Below are 19,239 nucleotides of genomic sequence, written 5' to 3'. Positions count from 1 at the left end.
CGTCTCTTTCAATACGGTATGCTATTCCTCTGTGCCTCGTCTATGCTGTGGTACTTTTATGTCAGGACCACCCCCCTGACTTTCTCTCTCCTCAGTCCCCCTGGTTTGGTTCTCTCACAGTGCACAAAACTGTCGTAGTCCTCCTGTCACTTGAGCTTCCCCCTGGGGATTGGAACTTTCTGGAACGCTCCTGTCAAATTTATATCATTCCCGGTTCCCTGTAACTCCGCCCCCCATGACCAACGGTTTCCTAAGCCCTAAGCTGATGTCAAGTCCTATGCTCACACTCCTCCCTGCCCTCTAATGGTCAACCCAAGGTACTGCACGTCCACTACACTTTCTCAGCTGTTTCCCCACTGTAGTAACTGACACCTGTCTAAACTGTGCAAACCTTCCTTTCTCTGTTCTGACATGTCTGTCCGTCCGTCAGGTCACCTTCCCTACACGCAAATGATGTGTATGACCTGTATACACCATACACTACAGTATGTATACACCACACACGATGTGCATGACCTGTATACACCATACACTCCACTCTATATACCGCACATGATGTGAAAATAGTCATTTTTCATTAAGCTGGGGCTATATGTCGACTTTGGCCATGAAACAGCGGCTTCTATAATGCAGGTGAATGGGGTCGCATTGTGACCCGCTAGGTACCGCCACAAAGAATCAGAACCAGTTAGATTTTTTTTTAAACTTGATTGTCACAGTTGCAATACCTTGTGGGTCATAATGCGACCCCGTCAATGGAGCAGCAGCAGCCTAGAGCAGTTTTTGGCCGTTTGTGTCACAGTCAATGTCACCTTCTTTGATGTAATGGATGTGAAAGGTATATAAATGCTATTCAAAACAATGTACATATTTTATATGACATTTTCTTAGTAAATATTAATATAAAACTGATTAGCTGTGGTGCGGGGGGGGGGAACAACTTTAGGACCCCCTTAAATCCCCAAATAGTCACTGTACATTAAGGCTGCAAACCCTGTCTTATGAGGAAAGGTTGCAGGATTTGGGAATGTTTAGTTTGCAAAAGAGAAGACTGAGAGGAGACTTAATAGCTGTCTACAAATATCTAAAGGGCTGTCACATTGTAGAACGATCAACTTTATTTTCATTTGCACAAGGAAAGACTAAAAGCAATGGGACGAAACTGAATGGGAGGAGACACAGATTAGATATTAGAAAAAACTTTTTGACAGTTAGAGTGATCAATGAGTGGAACAGGCTGCCACGACAAGTGGTGAGTTCTCCTTCAATGGAAGTCTTCAAACAGAGGCTGGACAGACATCTGACTGGGATGATTTAGCGAATCCTGCTTTGAGCAGGGGGTTGGACCAGATGGCCCAGGAGGTCCCTTCCAACTCTACGATTCTATGATTCTATGATTCTATAAGGCTATGTGCCCACGTAACGTTTTCCATGCAGAATATTCCTGAGCAGAAAAGCACACCCTCCTCCCAGGAAAAGGCATGCGTTTTATGAAGCGCTTTTGTAAGCGCTTTTGACGCTTTTGTTAAGCGTTTTCCTATGCGTTTTTGCTATACAATTGAATGTATGCGGAAACGTGTGCGTTTCCGCAAAATTATTGAACATGCTGTGGTTTTTTCCGCTTAGCGTTTCCGCAGCGGAAAAAACGCACCATTAGCACAACATGTGTGTTTTCCATTATAATACATTGGATGCTTTTCTTAAGCGTTTCCGCAGCAGAAACGCTTGTCTAAAAGCGCTGCGGAAACGCTTAAAAAACACAACGTGGGCACACAGCCTAAAAGAGAGATATATAACTGAACTGCAATACCAGACACAGCCCATAGACAAGAGGGCGCTAACGAAGCAGAACTTTTCACAATCCCATTAATGTGGTGACCTCATATGTGCAGCCACTGGGAATGGGGAACCTGGTATCCCATGGATGATGGGGTCCTTAAGCCTCCTGCATGACCTAATATTAGCTCAATTATTGATCAAATCTAGCATTACAAATTAGGATTTAGTTCAGAAATAGCAACAAGATGTTCTGCAGCAGCTTGCACCTGCAAACCAAACCATATCACTAAGCAGAGGACATGGAGCATAGTCCTAATATTCCAAAACTTTACCTACAACCTCTTCAACTTATGGGAATATTTGCTGAATGTGTCAATATTGGCCAAGATGTTCTGCAGTAGCTTCTACCTTTACAAAACACACTGCATCAACAGGTTGAGTTGAGGCCAGGCCTAAGGGTATGTGCACACGTAGTGAAATCTGCTGCTTTTCCGCTCTGCGGAAACGTAGCAGATTCTGCTGCGTTGTACAGTACCTTTATTTTCAATGGAAAAACAAAAACGCTGTGCACATGCTGCGGATTTTTCCGCGCGATTTTGCTGCGGTTTACAATCCGCAGCAGGTCAATTGTTTGGTGCAGAAACGCTGCAGTTTTACATCTCATCCATTATGAGGTGTAAAACCGCAGGGCAAAACCACAGGCAAAACCGCAGATAAACCGCAGGACTTTTGTCCTGTGGATTTACCTGCGGTTTTCTCTCCAAAATCCGCACACCCAAAAAACTATGTGTGCACATACCCTTATTTATAGTCCTACTTGGTAAATTACTGCATCATTTCTATCTACAAACTGTAATTGTTCAACTTCTATGGGACTACAAGTCCCATTACATCAAACACTACGTGTGGCCAAGATGTTCTGCAGCAGCCACTCATCTACATTTACCAGCATGTCATAAAAATCTTGTCAACTAGACACAAGTTGCAAACCTCATCAAGTGCAACCTTGCCAAGATGTTCTGCAGCAGCAACGCAAGGTAACAATTTGTAGCAGTCCACAAGTTACTGTTGTGGGACTATAATCCCCAGCAGGTTTTAGGTAAAGAGTAATAAGCTGTAGCTGCTGGAGAACTAGAATTCCCAGCATATAAAGCTGGATTAATAGGGAAGAGTAGAAGTGCCTGTGGACTACAAATCCCAGGATATCATAGATTCACTAGATGCATAGTTTGGAGCTAACCATAGTGACCCTTGGAAGATGTTCTGCAGCAGCAGCAGCAAGGTAGTAGTACTCACACAACTCTGCCAGAATGTCTCCTCCAGGAGCTCCTGCTGGAACATGGTCCTCAGGGAAGGTGTGGGGGTCTCTCTCTAGGTGCCCGGAGGTCCCCTGTCCTGCTCTCAGCTCTCTCGCTTCACACAGTCACCTGGAGGCTTCAGACAGCGTTCAGAGGCGTGTTTACATAGCACGCTGTACATGACAGCCTCTGAAACCTGTCTGAACTCCAGCGTGCTGCTGGGTGCCATAGCAACGCCAGGGGTCTCAGCCTGCTCTGCAGTGTCCCGCCCGCCCCCTGTCAGCTGTGTGTGGCCGCCTGTCCGGCCGGCCGCTCTCAAAGTCCTACTTCTTTCACTGTGCGCCCCTGATTCTAGGGGGGGCAGCTGCCCCACGGTGGGTAGTACGTCCATGGCTGGGACTGGGAGTTCTAATTCTCCCTGTGCCTCTGTTGCATAGCACTTATCTGACTGCAGGGGGCGGCGCCGCGCTGCCGCCCCCTCCTGAGTGCCGCCTGAGCTCACTTCTCAACTTGGTTCATGGATGATGCGGCCCTGCATGGACAGCACACTGACCTACAATAGTTGTCAGTGCATACTAGCGATTTTTCCACATGAACCTACGGTCCGTTTGGAAAAAAATGCAGAATGCACATGTCTGGTTAATTTTACAGACCAACTAGTGCATGTAATAAAAGACAGCTCCTGCACCCGTCTACACTGCGGAAGCGCACACAAAGCTGTATATGTACCCAATCAAGTCTGCAGATTTCCATATGACCATCTGTACCTGGCCTGAGGGTATGTTCACACCTAGCAGACATGCTGTGGCTTTTCTGTCCACATTTGTGGGGTAACATTTCATACCGTTTTACAGTAGAAGCAAAGAACATGAGAATTTTGACAAATTTGTCAGGGAATTTTCATTAAAATCCACAATGGATTTTTTCCATCCAGGTTACAGTCCATGTGCATGTACACTAAAAGGTTTTCCAGTTTTCTGTTTTTGTTTTTTTTTTTGTTTTTTTTAATGAGGGCCGCGAAGAGAGGTGACGCGTATGAGGGGCTTCATTAGTGTAAAAATAAGAAAGTTATGTGAACTGATACTGCAGCTGGTCTTTGTTCACAGACTGTCACAGACTGTCATTCATTGGGCTCAGCTGTCATGCCAATGTGGATGGCACAAGAGAACTGAGGCCAGAGATTAGCAGTAGAGATGAGCAAATTTGTTTGGATTTTGTCCCCGAATCTGTTTTTGACATATTCGAGCCATATTTCAACACTATTCAAGCTGAATATATGTCTTATGATCGGTTCCGAACATATTCGGTAATTTCTACTCCCATTGACTCTGATGACGTTCAGCTGTGTTCGACAAATATTGCAAAAACAATATTTGATTCCGATCGTATTCAGAACCGAATCCGAACAAATTAGCTCATCTCTAATTAGCAGCCAGAGATGTCGTCATAACATAACTTCTGCAGCTTGACCTGCACCCCCACGATTATACTGTAAAGTGGTGCAATATCCTAGTGATATGCCATCACTTTATGACATAGGAATTGCCCATTAAGTTCAACAAGAGTTGTATGAAAGATTTATGGACATATTATGATAAAATAAGCTTAAATTGTATGTTTAATATCCAGTCCTAGGCCACAACCATTAACTTCTTCACCACGCTGGACCATAAAATAATAATCTATATAATCATATTATTACACTCTATTAAGTGTTAATCAATAAACCAGCCTAGAATTCCACTCTACATAACCATAACATGTATATAGAACTCATTAACATCAATTACCACTATGACATTTTAAACACTAAGCCATTCTGAACTCCCTGTATTTTATGACTGATCCTTAAAGGGAATCTGTCACCCTTTTTTTCGGCTTGCAGCTGCCGGCATAGACATCGGGGGCTTATCTACAGCATTCTGTAATGCTGTAGATAAGCCTCCGATGTAACCTGAAAGATAAGAAAAACATGTTATATTATACTCACCGGGGTGGGCGGTTCGGTCCGATGGGCATTGCGGTCCGGTCCGACACCTCCCTTCATGCAATGACGTCCTCTTCTCCCGTCCTGTAATGGCTGCAGCGCCTTCGCACTGCTCTGCCCTGTTGAGGGCAGAGCAGAGTCCTGCATTGCGCTGGCGTCAGGAGAGGTCCGGCACCTGCGCACTGCAGAATTCTGCTCTGCCCTCAACAGGGCAGAGCAGTGCGCAGGCGCTGCAGCCATTACAGGACGGGAGAAGAGGACGTCATTGCATGAAGGGAGGCGTCGGACCGGACTGCAACGCCCACCGGACCGGACCGCCCACCCCGGTGAGTATAATATAACGTGTTTTTCTTATCTTTCAAGTTACATCGGAGGCTTATCTACAGCATTACAGGATGCTGTAGATAAGCCCCCGATGTCTATGCCAGCAGCTGCAAGCCGAAAAAAAGGGTGACAGATTCCCTTTAAACTACTTTTTGTAAACAAAATTTCATTTTGTACATGTAGTAAGTTGTCAAAGTGAAAATTATCGGAGGTGATTAAAGGGAATATATCAGTAGGCTCAACCCTTCTAAGTCGTCTATATAATCATGTAAGAAAAGTAGTCAGAGCCCTGTAAATTTTTCTCTCTTTGTTTCATTTCAGCCATTTGGTAAATTTGGTAATTCTGAATACTTATGACCATGTGATATTTCAGTTTTTCTTTTTTAATAAATTTGCAAAAATGTCTAAATTTCTGGGGTTTTTTCAGTCAAGATGGGGTGCAGAGTGTACATTAATGAGAAAAAAAAACTTTTTTAAATTTACCAAATGGCTGTAATGAAACAAAGAGTGAAAAATTTAAAGGGGTCTGAATACTTTCCGTACCCACGGTAGGTCATAGGAAGCTGAATAAAATGATATCTCGATATCTGCAATCCAATGTTTTATTCCAGAGATATTCATCTTTATCTTATATCTATATATGCTGTCATAATCACACACAGCTCTGCAGTGAGACCAGAACTAGCACAGTACAGCAGAGCTAACATAGTAGAGCAGAAGTGAACTTTCTCGCTTTACAAACACATCTGCAGGTGTACCCTCACAATGTTTCAGCTTGCATATTACAGGCAGTCATTGTGGTGGTGGTGCAGCAGTACAGCAGAGCTGACAGCACTGAGAGAAGACAACTGCAAATGTGTTTGTAAAGAGATAAAGATCACTTCTCTACAAAATTAGCTCTGCTGTACTGTGTTAGTTCTGATCTCACTGCAGAACTGTGTGTGATTTTTGAGAGCAAAGTATCAGGCATTACATATGACACTGGTAATTTTATTTAAAATAAGCTGTGGAGGCAGAGTCTCCTGTAGATCAGTGTCCGGCCCATAGTACTGGAACAGCTCATTTACATATAAGAAAAACGTAGATTTCTCTGGAATAAGACATCAGATCACAGATATCAAGGTATCATTTTAGTCAACTTTCTATGAGCAACATGCCCATGTAGATGGCTTAGGAGGTTTGATCCTACTGACAAATTCTCTTTAAGGAGCACAGATACACTTGGAAATCCTTTTTACAATATCCTGTGTGGTTTAAATTATTATTTGGCTGTGTATTGCATTATGTTTTTTTAAGATTGCACAGCCTAACAAAAATATAGAGTACAAATATAAATTAAATCAATAAGATGATGTACCTTGTTACCACCATCATACTTTGCATATATATTGTTTATGGACAATGAAATAACCATCAACACCTTGATGGCTATAATTATTACTAGCTATAAGCACAATATCTTTCAACAATATTCATGTTTCATTAGGTTTAAAGAATCATTGTGTTAAATTTCTAAAAAGATTTGTATCATTTGTTTTTACAGGCACATCCTTCGTGATCACAACTGTCTTCAGACTCTTCTGCAGCATCTCAAATCCCACAGCCTGACCATTGTTAGCAACGCTTGTGGGACTCTGTGGAATCTGTCTGCTAGGTGTTCTCAAGACCAAGAACTACTTTGGGATTTGGGAGGTGTCAGTATGCTGCGCAATCTTATCCATTCCAAGCACAAGATGATTGCCATGGGAAGTGCGGCTGCCCTGAGAAACTTGTTGGCACACAGACCGCTCAAATACAAGGATGCTTCTGTTATTTCTCCAGGGTCTTGCACGCCATCCCTTTACATGAGAAAACAGAAAGCTCTAGAAGCTGAGCTTGATGCAAAGCACTTAGCAGAGACTTTTGACTCTATGGACAAACAAGGGCTAAAATCTCAGCCAGTGAAGGGACCTTTACGGCACATAGAAAGTCTAGTTAAAGATTATGCATCAGATTCTGGCTGCTTTGATGATGATGAAATTCCAAATACATCTATCAGTGCAGATACAGGGAATTCTTCTGTTCTTTCCATGTACTTTAACTCGTCTATTACCCAGGGGCACACTGTGCCAAAAACTGCATCATTAAAAAGGAGTGTAGAATCAGAAAAATCAGATAACATTAAACATGAATTGAAAAAGACTCAAGATGAGATTCTTGCTGACAAACTGGCAACTTGTACGACAGCAAAAATTGAAAGACTAGTGGAAGACATTTCCACAATGCACACATCATCTGATGATAGCTTCAGTCTCAGCTCAGAAGATCACTGTATTGACTGGCCATATGGTTCAGATGAACTACATGAGGGCAGAGCTCTGTCCTGTTCTCCTTGCAGATTTTCTGACAACAGTGGAATGATGAGAAGAGATAACTTAAGTCGAGCTCAAGCACTTTTGCGCTTAAAAACTGCTTACACTAGCCTCTCTAATGACAGTCTAAACAGTGGTAGCACAAGTGATGGATACTGTCCAAAAGAACATATGAGACCATGTAGCAGAGCTGCTTTACTTGACTGCAAGGAAGAGTTACAAAGGTATCAGAAACGGCCAAGTCGTCTTGATTTAAAAAATGTGCTAGTTATTAAACCAGAGAGAGAGGATCCCAATGAAAGTGATGTGAAACAAGGGCCGTCAAGAGAAAATTCAAAGGAACTCTATGATCTGAGGAAAAGAAAACTTCCTCTTCCAAGAGCTCAAATTATGGATCAAACAGAAAAAAATGATGAGCAGGTAGTAGATGATGCCAGTAATAAATTTTCTGGAGAGACATTGGTGCATACTATAAAGCTATCTCCATCTTACAAGCACATTTCAGGTATTGACAATTTAGCAAATAATGGATCAGGTTTACCTGTTAACCTTTTTCAGCAAGCTCTTACTGCAAAGAAGAAAGCATGGATGCTTCCATCACAGAATTCTGATACACTTTCAAAACCTTTAGATAAGACCTCTCTTCATTCTTCCTCAACAGGAGAGCAGGAATCACTGCAAAAATATGCAGTAGAAGGTACTCCAATATGTTTCTCCCGCTGTAGTTCCCTTTCCTCTCTTTCTTCTGGAGACAACCTTCTGGACGGACCAAGCCGCAGTGAAAATGAGCTAGAAAGTGACTCTTCCTTAGAAATTCTAGAGGAAGATGGCTGCACGAAACCAGACAGGTCTAAAGCAGTCGAGAGAGATGGAAGCACCCTCAACATCTCTCAGCCCATTGCTATTCCTATGAAAAAATCAGACAAGCATTTTACATATGATGCCTCACCATCTAGGAATGAAGATATGACTCCATCTAGCTCCTCTGAAAACTACATTCAGGAGACACCATTAGTGATGAGCCGATGCAGTTCTGTCAGTTCTTTGGGTAGTTTTGAGAGCCCCTCTATTGCTAGCTCTATTCAAAGTGACCCATGTAGTGAGATGATCAGTGGAACAATTAGTCCCAGTGAATTGCCAGACAGCCCTGGACAGACCATGCCACCAAGCAGAAGTAAAACACCAAGCTTTGACACAAGTATCCACCTTGAAAAGGAAGCAAGTCAGTTTAATATCCAGTGGGAAAACAATGTGAAAAAATTCATGGAAATAACAGATTTCAAAGAAAGGTTCCAGATTCCTCGGGATATTGACTCCATGATTTACTTTACGGTGGAAAAGCCTACTGAAAACTTCTCATGTGCATCTAGTCTAAGTGCATTGCCCTTGCATGAACATTATATTCAAAAAGATGTTGAGCTCAAACTTATTCCACCATTTCCTGAGAAAAACAGTTTGAACTTTGTAGCACATGAGAAACAGGGAGACAATCGCGAAGAACGGCTTTTAGGATTTATGAAAAAGTCAGAGACGGAACTTGCATCAGATGATGATATAGATATTTTAAAAGAATGCATCAACTCAGCTATGCCTCCCAGGTTGCGTAAAATGAAAACATCAGTTCTTTCTGGACACCTTGTGAACTCTCAGATGAAAAAGCCAATCCAGTTACCAGTGTACATGTTAGTTCCAGCTCATACACAGCTAGCAAAAACTTTCCATTCTAAAAAAGACTTAATTAATGATGATTCTTCTTTCACAGACTCAGCAGCAGGAACTCCTGTAAATTTCTCGAGTGCTGCTTCTCTTAGTGATGAAACTCTTCAGTATTCTTTCAAAGAAAGTCAAGACCAGAGGGATAGGCCTAAAAGCCGAATGGAAATAAGAGACTATGGAATTATGTTAGATAGTCATCATCACACAGATGAAAGAAAAAATGCAGCATTTACAGGAGAAAAAAATATTTTCTGTACTGCTTCTCCAAAATCTAGCAATAAATTCAATAGACCTTCCAATGCAAGTTTTATGTTGAAAACACATAAAAAAACAGATGTAGGTAGAGGCCTTGATGCACTTCACAAACTTCCTTCTCATTATATTCAAAATATGGAAAGAAGTACTAGTTCTTCTAGTCATCCAAGAAGACTTGACATAAAACAAGGAGAAAATTCTCATGAGAATGTTGCTTTTCAGTCATTTTGTCACACTACACCAACAGAAGAAGACGTTTACTGTTTTTATGAAGATGAAATTGATATTGCAAATTCAAACAAAGATTCACTAAGGAGGAAAACAGAAGCATCAAAACCCTCGGGAAAAAAATGTAACTACCCTGAACGTCAAGAAATCAAACAACCTATTTGTGCTGACAAAAATGATCAAGCTACTGCTCAGTTTAGTAATTTGATTATGGATGAACCAATGCCTTGCTATTCTCTTAGCTCTTCCATGAGCTCTATTAGTGACCTTGAGCCTATGTATGCCCAAGAAATGATTGATAAACCTATTAAACAGTCTTCAAGGCTACAAGTAAGAAAATACAGTAATCATGTTGGGAATCGGGAATCCTCACCAAGCCATACATCAGATGAAGAAAAATGTGCAAGTTCAATGATACCTAGAAGAAGACGGTTGTCAGCTCGCAAAAGGAGACATAACCATAAGACCAAAGAGGAAACTCTGCATGTCACTAAAGACAAATCAGAAAATGATGATATGTCTGATCTGGACAGTGTGGACTGGGAAGCAATCAAGGAAGGTGCTAACTCCATAATCAGCTGGATACATCAAGCATCTGCTTCTATTTCGAGGGAATCCTCAACTATTTCCGGAGGTCCTTCTTCAGACTCACTTATGTCTAGCCCTTCTATATCAGCCCGGCAGCCTTTATATGGACAGCATAAACAAAACCGAAATAGACCTCAGCGCTCTAAAATCTCTGCATCAAGTCAAATATCAAGCAGTAGTGAAGGGTCAAAAAGTAATACAGGAAGAAAAGTAGCTAATACCAGTCAAAAATCATCTTCTAATATACCCATGGTTTACCGTGGAAGGACAGTGATCTACATGCCTACACAAGAGAAAATAACACCAGCCAAGCAATCAAACCAGAATAATGAATCTCAGGAAATCTCAAAAGTCACTAATAGTATGCGTTCCAGGAGTCTTCATCGTTTAGGAAAGTCTGCAGATATTGGAGTTGATATGACTTTACCGAAAAGAAGTGCTACACCTCCAGCTCGAATCAATACTGGTCCTACTTGTAACTCCTTAAGAAATTCCACCCAATCACAGAAAGCACAATCTCCAGTGACTCCACCATCTCCAAAGTCAAAGGGAGTAAGGAACTCCCAGGGTCCTGGCAATAAAACGCAAAAATCACCCGTGCGAATTCCTTATATGAAAAAACCAAGTCCTCGTGGACCAGCTGGTCCTTCACCTTTGGCTATAGAATCTGTTAGTGCAAGTCCTGGACAAAGTCCTAGCAAAAGACCCACTGCTCAGGGCAGCCGTCTTAATCAAATGCGAAACAGTGAGTCAGAGAAATCTGGAATCCTGCGTCAGCTTACCTTCATAAAGGAATCAGCAGGGGGGATTAGGCGTCAGCATTCTGACCTCTCTATATCTCAACGACAACACAGAGTTGCTTCCCGGAGCAATGCTGCTTTACCTGCTGTTTTTCTCTGCTCCTCACGATGCGAGGAGCTAAAAGTGCACAAGTCTTCAAAATCTAAAGTTCCCTTATCACCAAACCGTCCTCCACGTAGGACAAGTTCTGAAAGTCCATCTCGCTTACCTATCAAAAATATGCCACCTCCACCTGAACCTTTCAAAAGGTACTCTTCCTCTCCTCACATCAATCTCCCATGGTCATGTGCAGAAGGTAGGGGAGGCCAAGGCACATCAAAAACTGTAAGTGCAAGAGTTCCAAGGATTGACACCCCTTCTACTTCAGGCAGAGCAACTTGGAGACGCATAAGAGATGAAGATATCCCACATATTTTGAGAAGCACCTTGCCTGCATGCGCTTTACCACTTTCAGAGGAATCTATTGAGCCACGTAGGAAAACAAGTGATGCTGTAGTGCAGACAGAGGATTTTACTATTAATAAGACAAATTCTAGCACCTCACCCACAATAGAAAGCAGAAACAGACCTGGTACTTCCACAGCAGTGCCTGAATCAGGAAAAGTAGCCTTAGGTGTAGTAAACTTACCCACAAGCAGGCATAGTTCTCCCAGTAGGGCAGCCAGAGTTACACCATTTAATTATGTGCCAAGTCCTATAGTGACGGTCACAGAGGAAACTGCAGGAAAGGTAACCAGTGAGTGATTGCAGGCAATGAGCTAGTCTGATCTAGGTGATTTGGAAAACAACTGCACAGATAATTATTTTTGGATTAGATGTGCTGGTCTTGGATGCCTGGATTATTTGTTTTCTCACTTCAACCAACCCTTCAAAAGTGCACCTCGAAAATAAGAATCACCACATGTAGTACCACAAACACTTCGTGAGGGTGGCTGCACCATGACACTTTGGTTGTGATGTCTTTTGGCACTTTATGAATACCGGAGAATCTGCATATGTTCTAAAGGGCAATAAAACAAATACTTGCCATTCCATTGAAAGACGTATTTTTAAGGCTTTGTTGTTACAGAAAAAAACAGTTATATAGTATTATTTATGACAGAAGCCACGTTTCAAAGACATTATACTATATTGGCTTGCCTTGATTGTTCCTGCTAACTACAATCACACCCAACAGAAGACCTAAAAATGCTTGGAGCAAAGCCTTAATCCAAATACAGGCTGCACGTTTCTATACAATTCTTTATTTGTTGTTTCACCTTCAGAATACGGACTCAGAAAAAGCATGGCCGAAAATACATTTTTGCTAACCCTGCAGAACAGCAGAAGTAAATGCGTCAGTAAATCTTTTTTATATTGCCAAATGAAAAATATTTCGATTGAACAACATTGAAGGAGAGAAGCTGGAGGAGTACTGAACTTTGTATGTTTGGAACATTTTTTGCTCCTTTGTGTCACATAGATAGCTATCCCATGTGCCAATATTTTAGAATTTTACTTTAACACATGTAGAGACATTTATGCTCTATCTTTGAGTCAAGGTCAGAGACAAATTCATGCCCTACTTTGTGAAAACATAGATCACGTTCATAATGCTAGAAGAGAAGGTAGAGTGAATGAGCCAACTCCTTTAAATCTGCAAATATTATCAAGACTATTGTTCCCTGCGGGCCTTTGCTTTAATCTTGTTATGGGCATTAAAGGGCATTTGATGCAGAAGGAAGGTGGTGAAGGCTTCACATGTAATGTTAGCACAATACAGGAGTTTGCATCTCAGTATCTACATTTCAAGCTTCATTTCATGAGTAGATGAAATGCCATTTTAGTTTCTTCAATGTATGAAATGTACAAATAAATATTGCAGTTTATGAAATGTAAATTGCTGTGACTGTGCATACCCTCTCATTATGGTCATTGGAGGATATTTCTAGTGGTGGTAACTTGCTATGCTACGTGGTACTGAAATGTAACCTTTGGCTTTACCATGAAACAAGACATGAACCGGGGCATCTGTGAGATACATTTTTGGCTTATCTACAGGATAAGTCACAACAGTTATAGACTACTGTTGAGACTCCCACTCCACAAAAATTAGAATATCATCAAAAAGTTAATTTATTTCAGTTCTTCAATACAAAAAGTAAAACTCATATATTATATAGAGTCATTACAAACAGAGTGATCTATTTCAAGTGTTTATTTCTGTTAATGTTGATGATTATGGCTTACAGCCAATGAAAACCCAAAAGTCATGATCTCAGTAACTTAGAATAAATAACAAAAAACACCTGCAAAGGCTTCCTAAGTGTTTAAAAAGGTCCCTTAAGGTACTGTCACACTTAGCGATGTACCAGCAATCCCGACCAGCGATATGACGCGGTCAGGATCGCTGGTACATCGCTAAGTGGTTGCTAGTGAGCTGCCACACAGGCAGATCTCACCAGCGACATCGCTGGGGACGGGGATCGCTACTTACCTGTCACACCAGGCGATCCTGCGTCCTCCCGCCCGGCTCCACGCTCGTCTCTCCACAGGAAGCGCCGCAGGAAGCTGACGACGAGAAGCGGTCCTGAACGTTCTCGCGCGATCAGCGATAACCAGCGGGGGAGCGGGTCATAGGTAAGTATCAGACACAGTGATGTCGCTAGCAATATCGCTATAACGTCACAAGTGACAGTACCTTTAGTCTGTTTCAGTAGGCTCCACAATCATGGGGAAGACTGCTGACTTGAAAGATGTCCAGAAGGCAGTCATTGGCACACTCCACAGGGAGGGTAAGCCACAAAAGGTCATTGCTAAAGAAGCTGGCAGTTCACAGAGTGCTGTATCCAAGCATAATAATGGAAAGTTGAGTGGAAGGAAATAGTGTGGTAGAAAAAGGTGCACAAGCAGCCAGGATAACCGCAGCCTTGAAAGGATTGTTAAGAAAAGGCCATTCAAAATATTGGGGGAGATTCATAAGGAGTGGACTGCTGCTGGAGTCACTGCTTCAAGAGCCACCACACACAAACGTATCCAGGACATGGGCTACAAGTGTCGCATTCCTAGTGTCAAGCCACGCATGACCAATAGACAACGCCAGAAGCGTCTTACCTGGGCCAAGGAGAAAAGAACTCCAGCAGGACTTGGCACCTGTCCACACTGCCAAAAGTACCAATACCTGGTTTACAAACAACAATATTTCTGTGCTTGATTGGCCAGCAAACTTGCTTGACCTTAATATGGGTATTGTCAAGAGGAAGAGGAGAGACACCAGACCCAACAATGCAGATAAGCTGAAGGCTGCTATCAAAGCAACCTGGGCTTCCATAACACCTCAGCAGTGCCACAGGCTGATCACCTCCATGCTGCGCCGCATTGATGCATTAATCGATGCAAAAGGAGCCCCTACCAAGTACTGAGTGCATATACTGAACATACATTTAAGTAGGACAACATTTTGGATTTTAAAATCATTTTTTCAAGCTGGAGTTACAAAGCATTCTAATTTACTGAGATAATGACTTTTGGGTTTTCATTGGCTGTAAGCCTTAATCATCAACATTAACAGAAATAAACACATGAAATAGATCACTCTGTTTGTAATGACTATATATAATATATGAATTTCACTTTTTGAATTGAAGAACTGAAATAAATTAACTTCTTGATGATATTCTAATTTAGTGAGAAGCACCTGTTTATGAACTGCAACTTTATTCAGGTATGACCACCACTCCATGTAACCACAAGGAACAGAAGTCCCTGACAAACAGTGGGGGTCAAGGCTCTTGTACCACAGATATAGTAGTTGATAGCTAAATTGTGGGTAGATAAAAACTTGATCTAATTGACAAAAAAAATCCACAAAAAAGGAAGTGAAAGTTCCCATATGAGATAAAGAATATGGACATCTTAGGGAAATTTATTTTTTGGGGGGATATCTATTTTTTAAAGGGAATCTGTCATCAAGTATTTGCCTCCTAATATGAGAGCAGCATAATGTAGATACAGAGACCCTGATTTCAGCGATGTCACTTACTGGAATGCTTAATATTGTTTTCAGAAATTCACTGGTTTATTATCAGGAGATTATAACTAGAGGACTAGTAAACCTCCTGCCAGGTAGTCAAGCATATTCATGAGTGCTGTATAACCCCGCCCCCCAACACCGATTGGCAGCTTTCTGTATAAACTGTGTAAATCATTGGTGTCAGTGGGGTTATTAATCAGAGAACTTGTGGATCTCCATAAATCAGTAATTGTATCAAAATGATAGCAAGCAGCCCTGTAAGTGACAGATTGCTGGAATCAAGGTCTCTGCCCCTACATTATGCTGCTCTCAGATTGGTTAGATACCCCTTAAATAAATGTACAAGAATTTTTAAAATAAGATTTTATTTAAAAAATAGAACCATTTAGCTGCTAAAGCTTTTAAATTTCACACTACACAGAAAACTCTGGAATCAGCTACCAATAAAATCCATTTGAGAGCTCGTTTTGATACAGGGTCTGTAACCCTTAGGTTGGTTTCACAAGTCTGACATTCACGGTCCAATTACAGACAATGATATCTGGACCAGCCATGGGTCTGCTAACCTGAACTCAACAGCCTCATAGATATATATGACACTGTTGGGTTTGGGTCAGGAGACCCATGGCTGGTCCGTACATTGCAATCCATACTCGTACCATTAATGATGGATGTGTGAAACCAACTCTTCTTTTTTTTCTGAATGATCTAAGTTCAAATCAAACTTTACAAAAATGACAGCCTCCAATAATCTCCTATGAACAGCTACAGTATATCTCATATCTGCAGTATACTGCATATGTTGCGGTTTTTGCCACAGAAATATTAAAAGTTACTGTCAAAAAATTACATGTAGAAGTACTGATATTAAAATACTTAACTGTTAGGACTGTTTCATTCTATGTGGTACGCAGTGCAGGTATCAATATACTCAACACTTGCTGTCCTCTCCCATTGCCAATGCTGTTCTGATTTTCCTTTTTACCATGTGCACGACAAAGACTAGTTTGGTCAATCATCAATTTCTGTGTGGATTGAAAGTTACTTTTTCATTGTAAACCACATTGCGGTTCTGATAGGATTACAGAACATTGAGATCGGTACGTACAGTCATGATCGAATCTGTTGATACCCTTGAAATTGTTCCAGACAATGAAGTATTTCTCCCAGAAAATTGTTGCAATTACAGTGGCATGTAAAAGTTTGGGCACCCCTGGTCAAAATTACTGTGATTGTGAACACTTAAGCAAGTTAAAAATAAAATTATCTCTAAAGGGCCTAAAGTTAAAGATGACACATTTCCTTTGTATTTTAGGCAAAAAATATATATATATTGTAATTTTTTACATGTTAAAAATTACAAAAAGGAAACTGGTCTGATTCAAAACTTTGGGCACCCTGCATGGTTAGCAACAAGTAACACTCCCTTTTGCAAGTATCACAGCTTGCAAATGCTTTTTGTAACCAGCTAAGAGTCTTTTAATTTTTGTTTGTGGGATTTTCATCCATTCTTCCTTGAAAAAAATCTTTCAGTTCTGTGTCATCTTGCTTCCTCTGCTATTTTGAGGCCTAGCCACAAATTTTCAAATGATGCTGAGATCAGGGGACGGTGAAGGCCATTGTAAAATCTTCAGATTGTGCCTTTTGAGGTAGTCTAATGTGGATTTTGACATGTGTTTAGGGTTATTATCCATTTGTAGAAGCCATTCTCTTTTCAACTTCATCTTTTTACAGATGGTGTTATGCTTGCATCAATAATTTGTTGAAATTTCATTCAATCCATTCTTCCCTCTACCTGTGAAATGTTCCCTGTGCAACTGATTGCAACACAACCCCAAAGCATGATTGATCCACCCCCATACTTAATGGTTGGCGAGATGTTCTTTTCCTGAAATTCTCTGCCCTTTTTTCTCCACACGTACCTTTGATTATTGTGACCAATGAGTTCTATTTTACCTCATCAGTTATGCATTAGGTAAGGTTAATGCATTAGGCTAGTTTAGATGTTCTTTTGCATACTACTGATACTGAATTTTATGGTGAGGATGCAGAAGAGGTTTTTCTTTTGATGACTCTTCCATGAAGGCCAATATTTGTGCAGGTGTCTCTGAACAGTAGAACAATGTACCACAACTTCAGAGTCTGCTAAATCTTTCTTAAGGTCTTTTGCAGTCAAACGGGGGTTCTGATCTGATTTTCCTCTAGCAATCCTACTAGCAGCTCTCACTAAAATCTTGTCTGGTCTTTCAGACCTTATTTTGACCTCCATTGTTCCTCTTAATTACATTTCAAACAGAGAAAAGGGGAGCTTGAAAATGCTTTGCTATCTTCTTATAGCCTTCTAATGCTTTGTGGGCCTCCACCATTTTCATTTTCAGAGTGCTAGGCAACTGCTTAGAAGAACCCATGGCTGCATTTTTTGCACTAGGTTAGAGGAGGCTAGATTTTTATAAAGCTGGGAAATTTGCATCACCTGGCTTTTCCTAACGCTGATAGTGAACAAGTCAGAACCCTAACAGGCTAATTAAAATTAAGGTCTGAAACCTTGACCAAAATTATCTGAGCACACAAAATATATATATATATACACTCACTGGCCACTTTATTAGGTACACCATGCTAGTAACGGGTTGGACCCCCTTTTGCCTTCAGAACTGCCTCAATTCTTCGTGGCAGAGATTCAACAAGGTGCTGGAAGCATTCCTCAGAGATTTTGGACCATATTGACATGATGGCATCACACAGTTGGCGCAGATTTTTCGGCTGCACATCCCTGATGCGAATCTCCCGTTCCACCACATCCCAAAGATGCTCTATTGGATTGAGATCTGGTGACTGAGGAGGCCATTTGAGTACAGTGAACTCATTGTCATGTTCAAGAAACCAATCTGAGATGATTCGAGCTTTATGACATGGCGCATTATCCTGCTGAAAGTAGCCATCAGATGTTGGGTACATTGTGGTCATAAAGGGATGGACATGGTCAGCAACAATACTCAGGTAGGCTGTGGCGTTGCAACGATGCTCAATTGGTACCAAGGGGCCCAAAGAGTGCCAAGAAAAAATTCCCCACACCATGACACCACCACCACCAGCCTGAACCGTTGATACAAGGCAGGATGGATCCATGCTTTCATGTTGTTTACGCCAAATTCTGACCCTACCATCCGAATGTCGCAGCAGAAATCGAGACTCATCAGACCAGGCAACGTTTTTCCAATCTTCTACTGTCCAATTTCGATGAGCTTGTGCAAATTGTAGCCTCAGTTTCCTGTTCTTAGCTGAGAGGAGTGGTACCCGGTGTGGTCTTCTGCTGCTGTAGCCCATCTGCCTCAAAGTTCGACGCACTGTGCGTTCAGAGATGCTCTTCTGCCTACCTTGGTTGTAACGGGTGGCAATTTGAGTCACTGTTGCCTTTCTATCAGCTCGAACCAGTCTGCCCATTCTCCTCTGACCTCTGGCATCAACAAGGCATTTCCGGCCACAGAACTGCCGCTCACTGGATTTTTTTTCTTTTTCGGACCATTCTCTGTAAACCCTAGAGATGGTTGTGCGTGAAAATCCCAGTAGATCAGCAGTTTCTGAAATTCTCAGACCAGCCCTTCTGGCACCAACAATCATGCCACGTTCAAAGGCACTCAAATCACCTTTCTTCCCCATACTGATGCTCGGTTTGAACTGCAGGAGATTGTCTTGACCATGTCTACATGCCTAAATGCACTGAGTTGCCGCCATGTGATTGGCTGATTAGAAATTAAGTCTTAACACACAGTTGGACAGGTGTACCTAATAAAGTGGCCAGTGAGTGTATATATATATATATACACAATTAGGTCCATATATATTTGGACAGAGACAACATTTTTCTAATTTTGGTTCTAGACATTACCACAATGAATT

The 19,239-nt window shown here is 41.5% G+C and overlaps 1 protein-coding gene across 1 annotated transcript in view; it reads left to right on the top strand.

The window, feature by feature from the left end:
* APC2 (APC regulator of WNT signaling pathway 2) overlaps window positions 1–16,225 on the top strand; it is a 128,500-nt gene extending 112,275 nt beyond the window's left edge. Inside the window, exon 16 of the mRNA XM_073547199.1 lies at window positions 6,932–16,225. Within this exon, the coding sequence (XP_073403300.1) occupies window positions 6,932–12,071 (5,140 nt within the window). The 3' untranslated portion in view covers window positions 12,072–16,225. The remainder of the gene's footprint in view (window positions 1–6,931) is intronic.
* Window positions 16,226–19,239: the final 3,014 nt, after the last annotated feature.

This window comes from Dendrobates tinctorius, unplaced genomic scaffold (genome assembly GCF_039654945.1).
Source record: "Dendrobates tinctorius isolate UK_male_01 unplaced genomic scaffold, ASM3965494v1 ptg000011l, whole genome shotgun sequence".
Classification (NCBI taxonomy): domain Eukaryota; kingdom Metazoa; phylum Chordata; class Amphibia; order Anura; family Dendrobatidae; genus Dendrobates; species Dendrobates tinctorius.
This window is presented reverse-complemented; position numbering and strand designations above follow the sequence as displayed.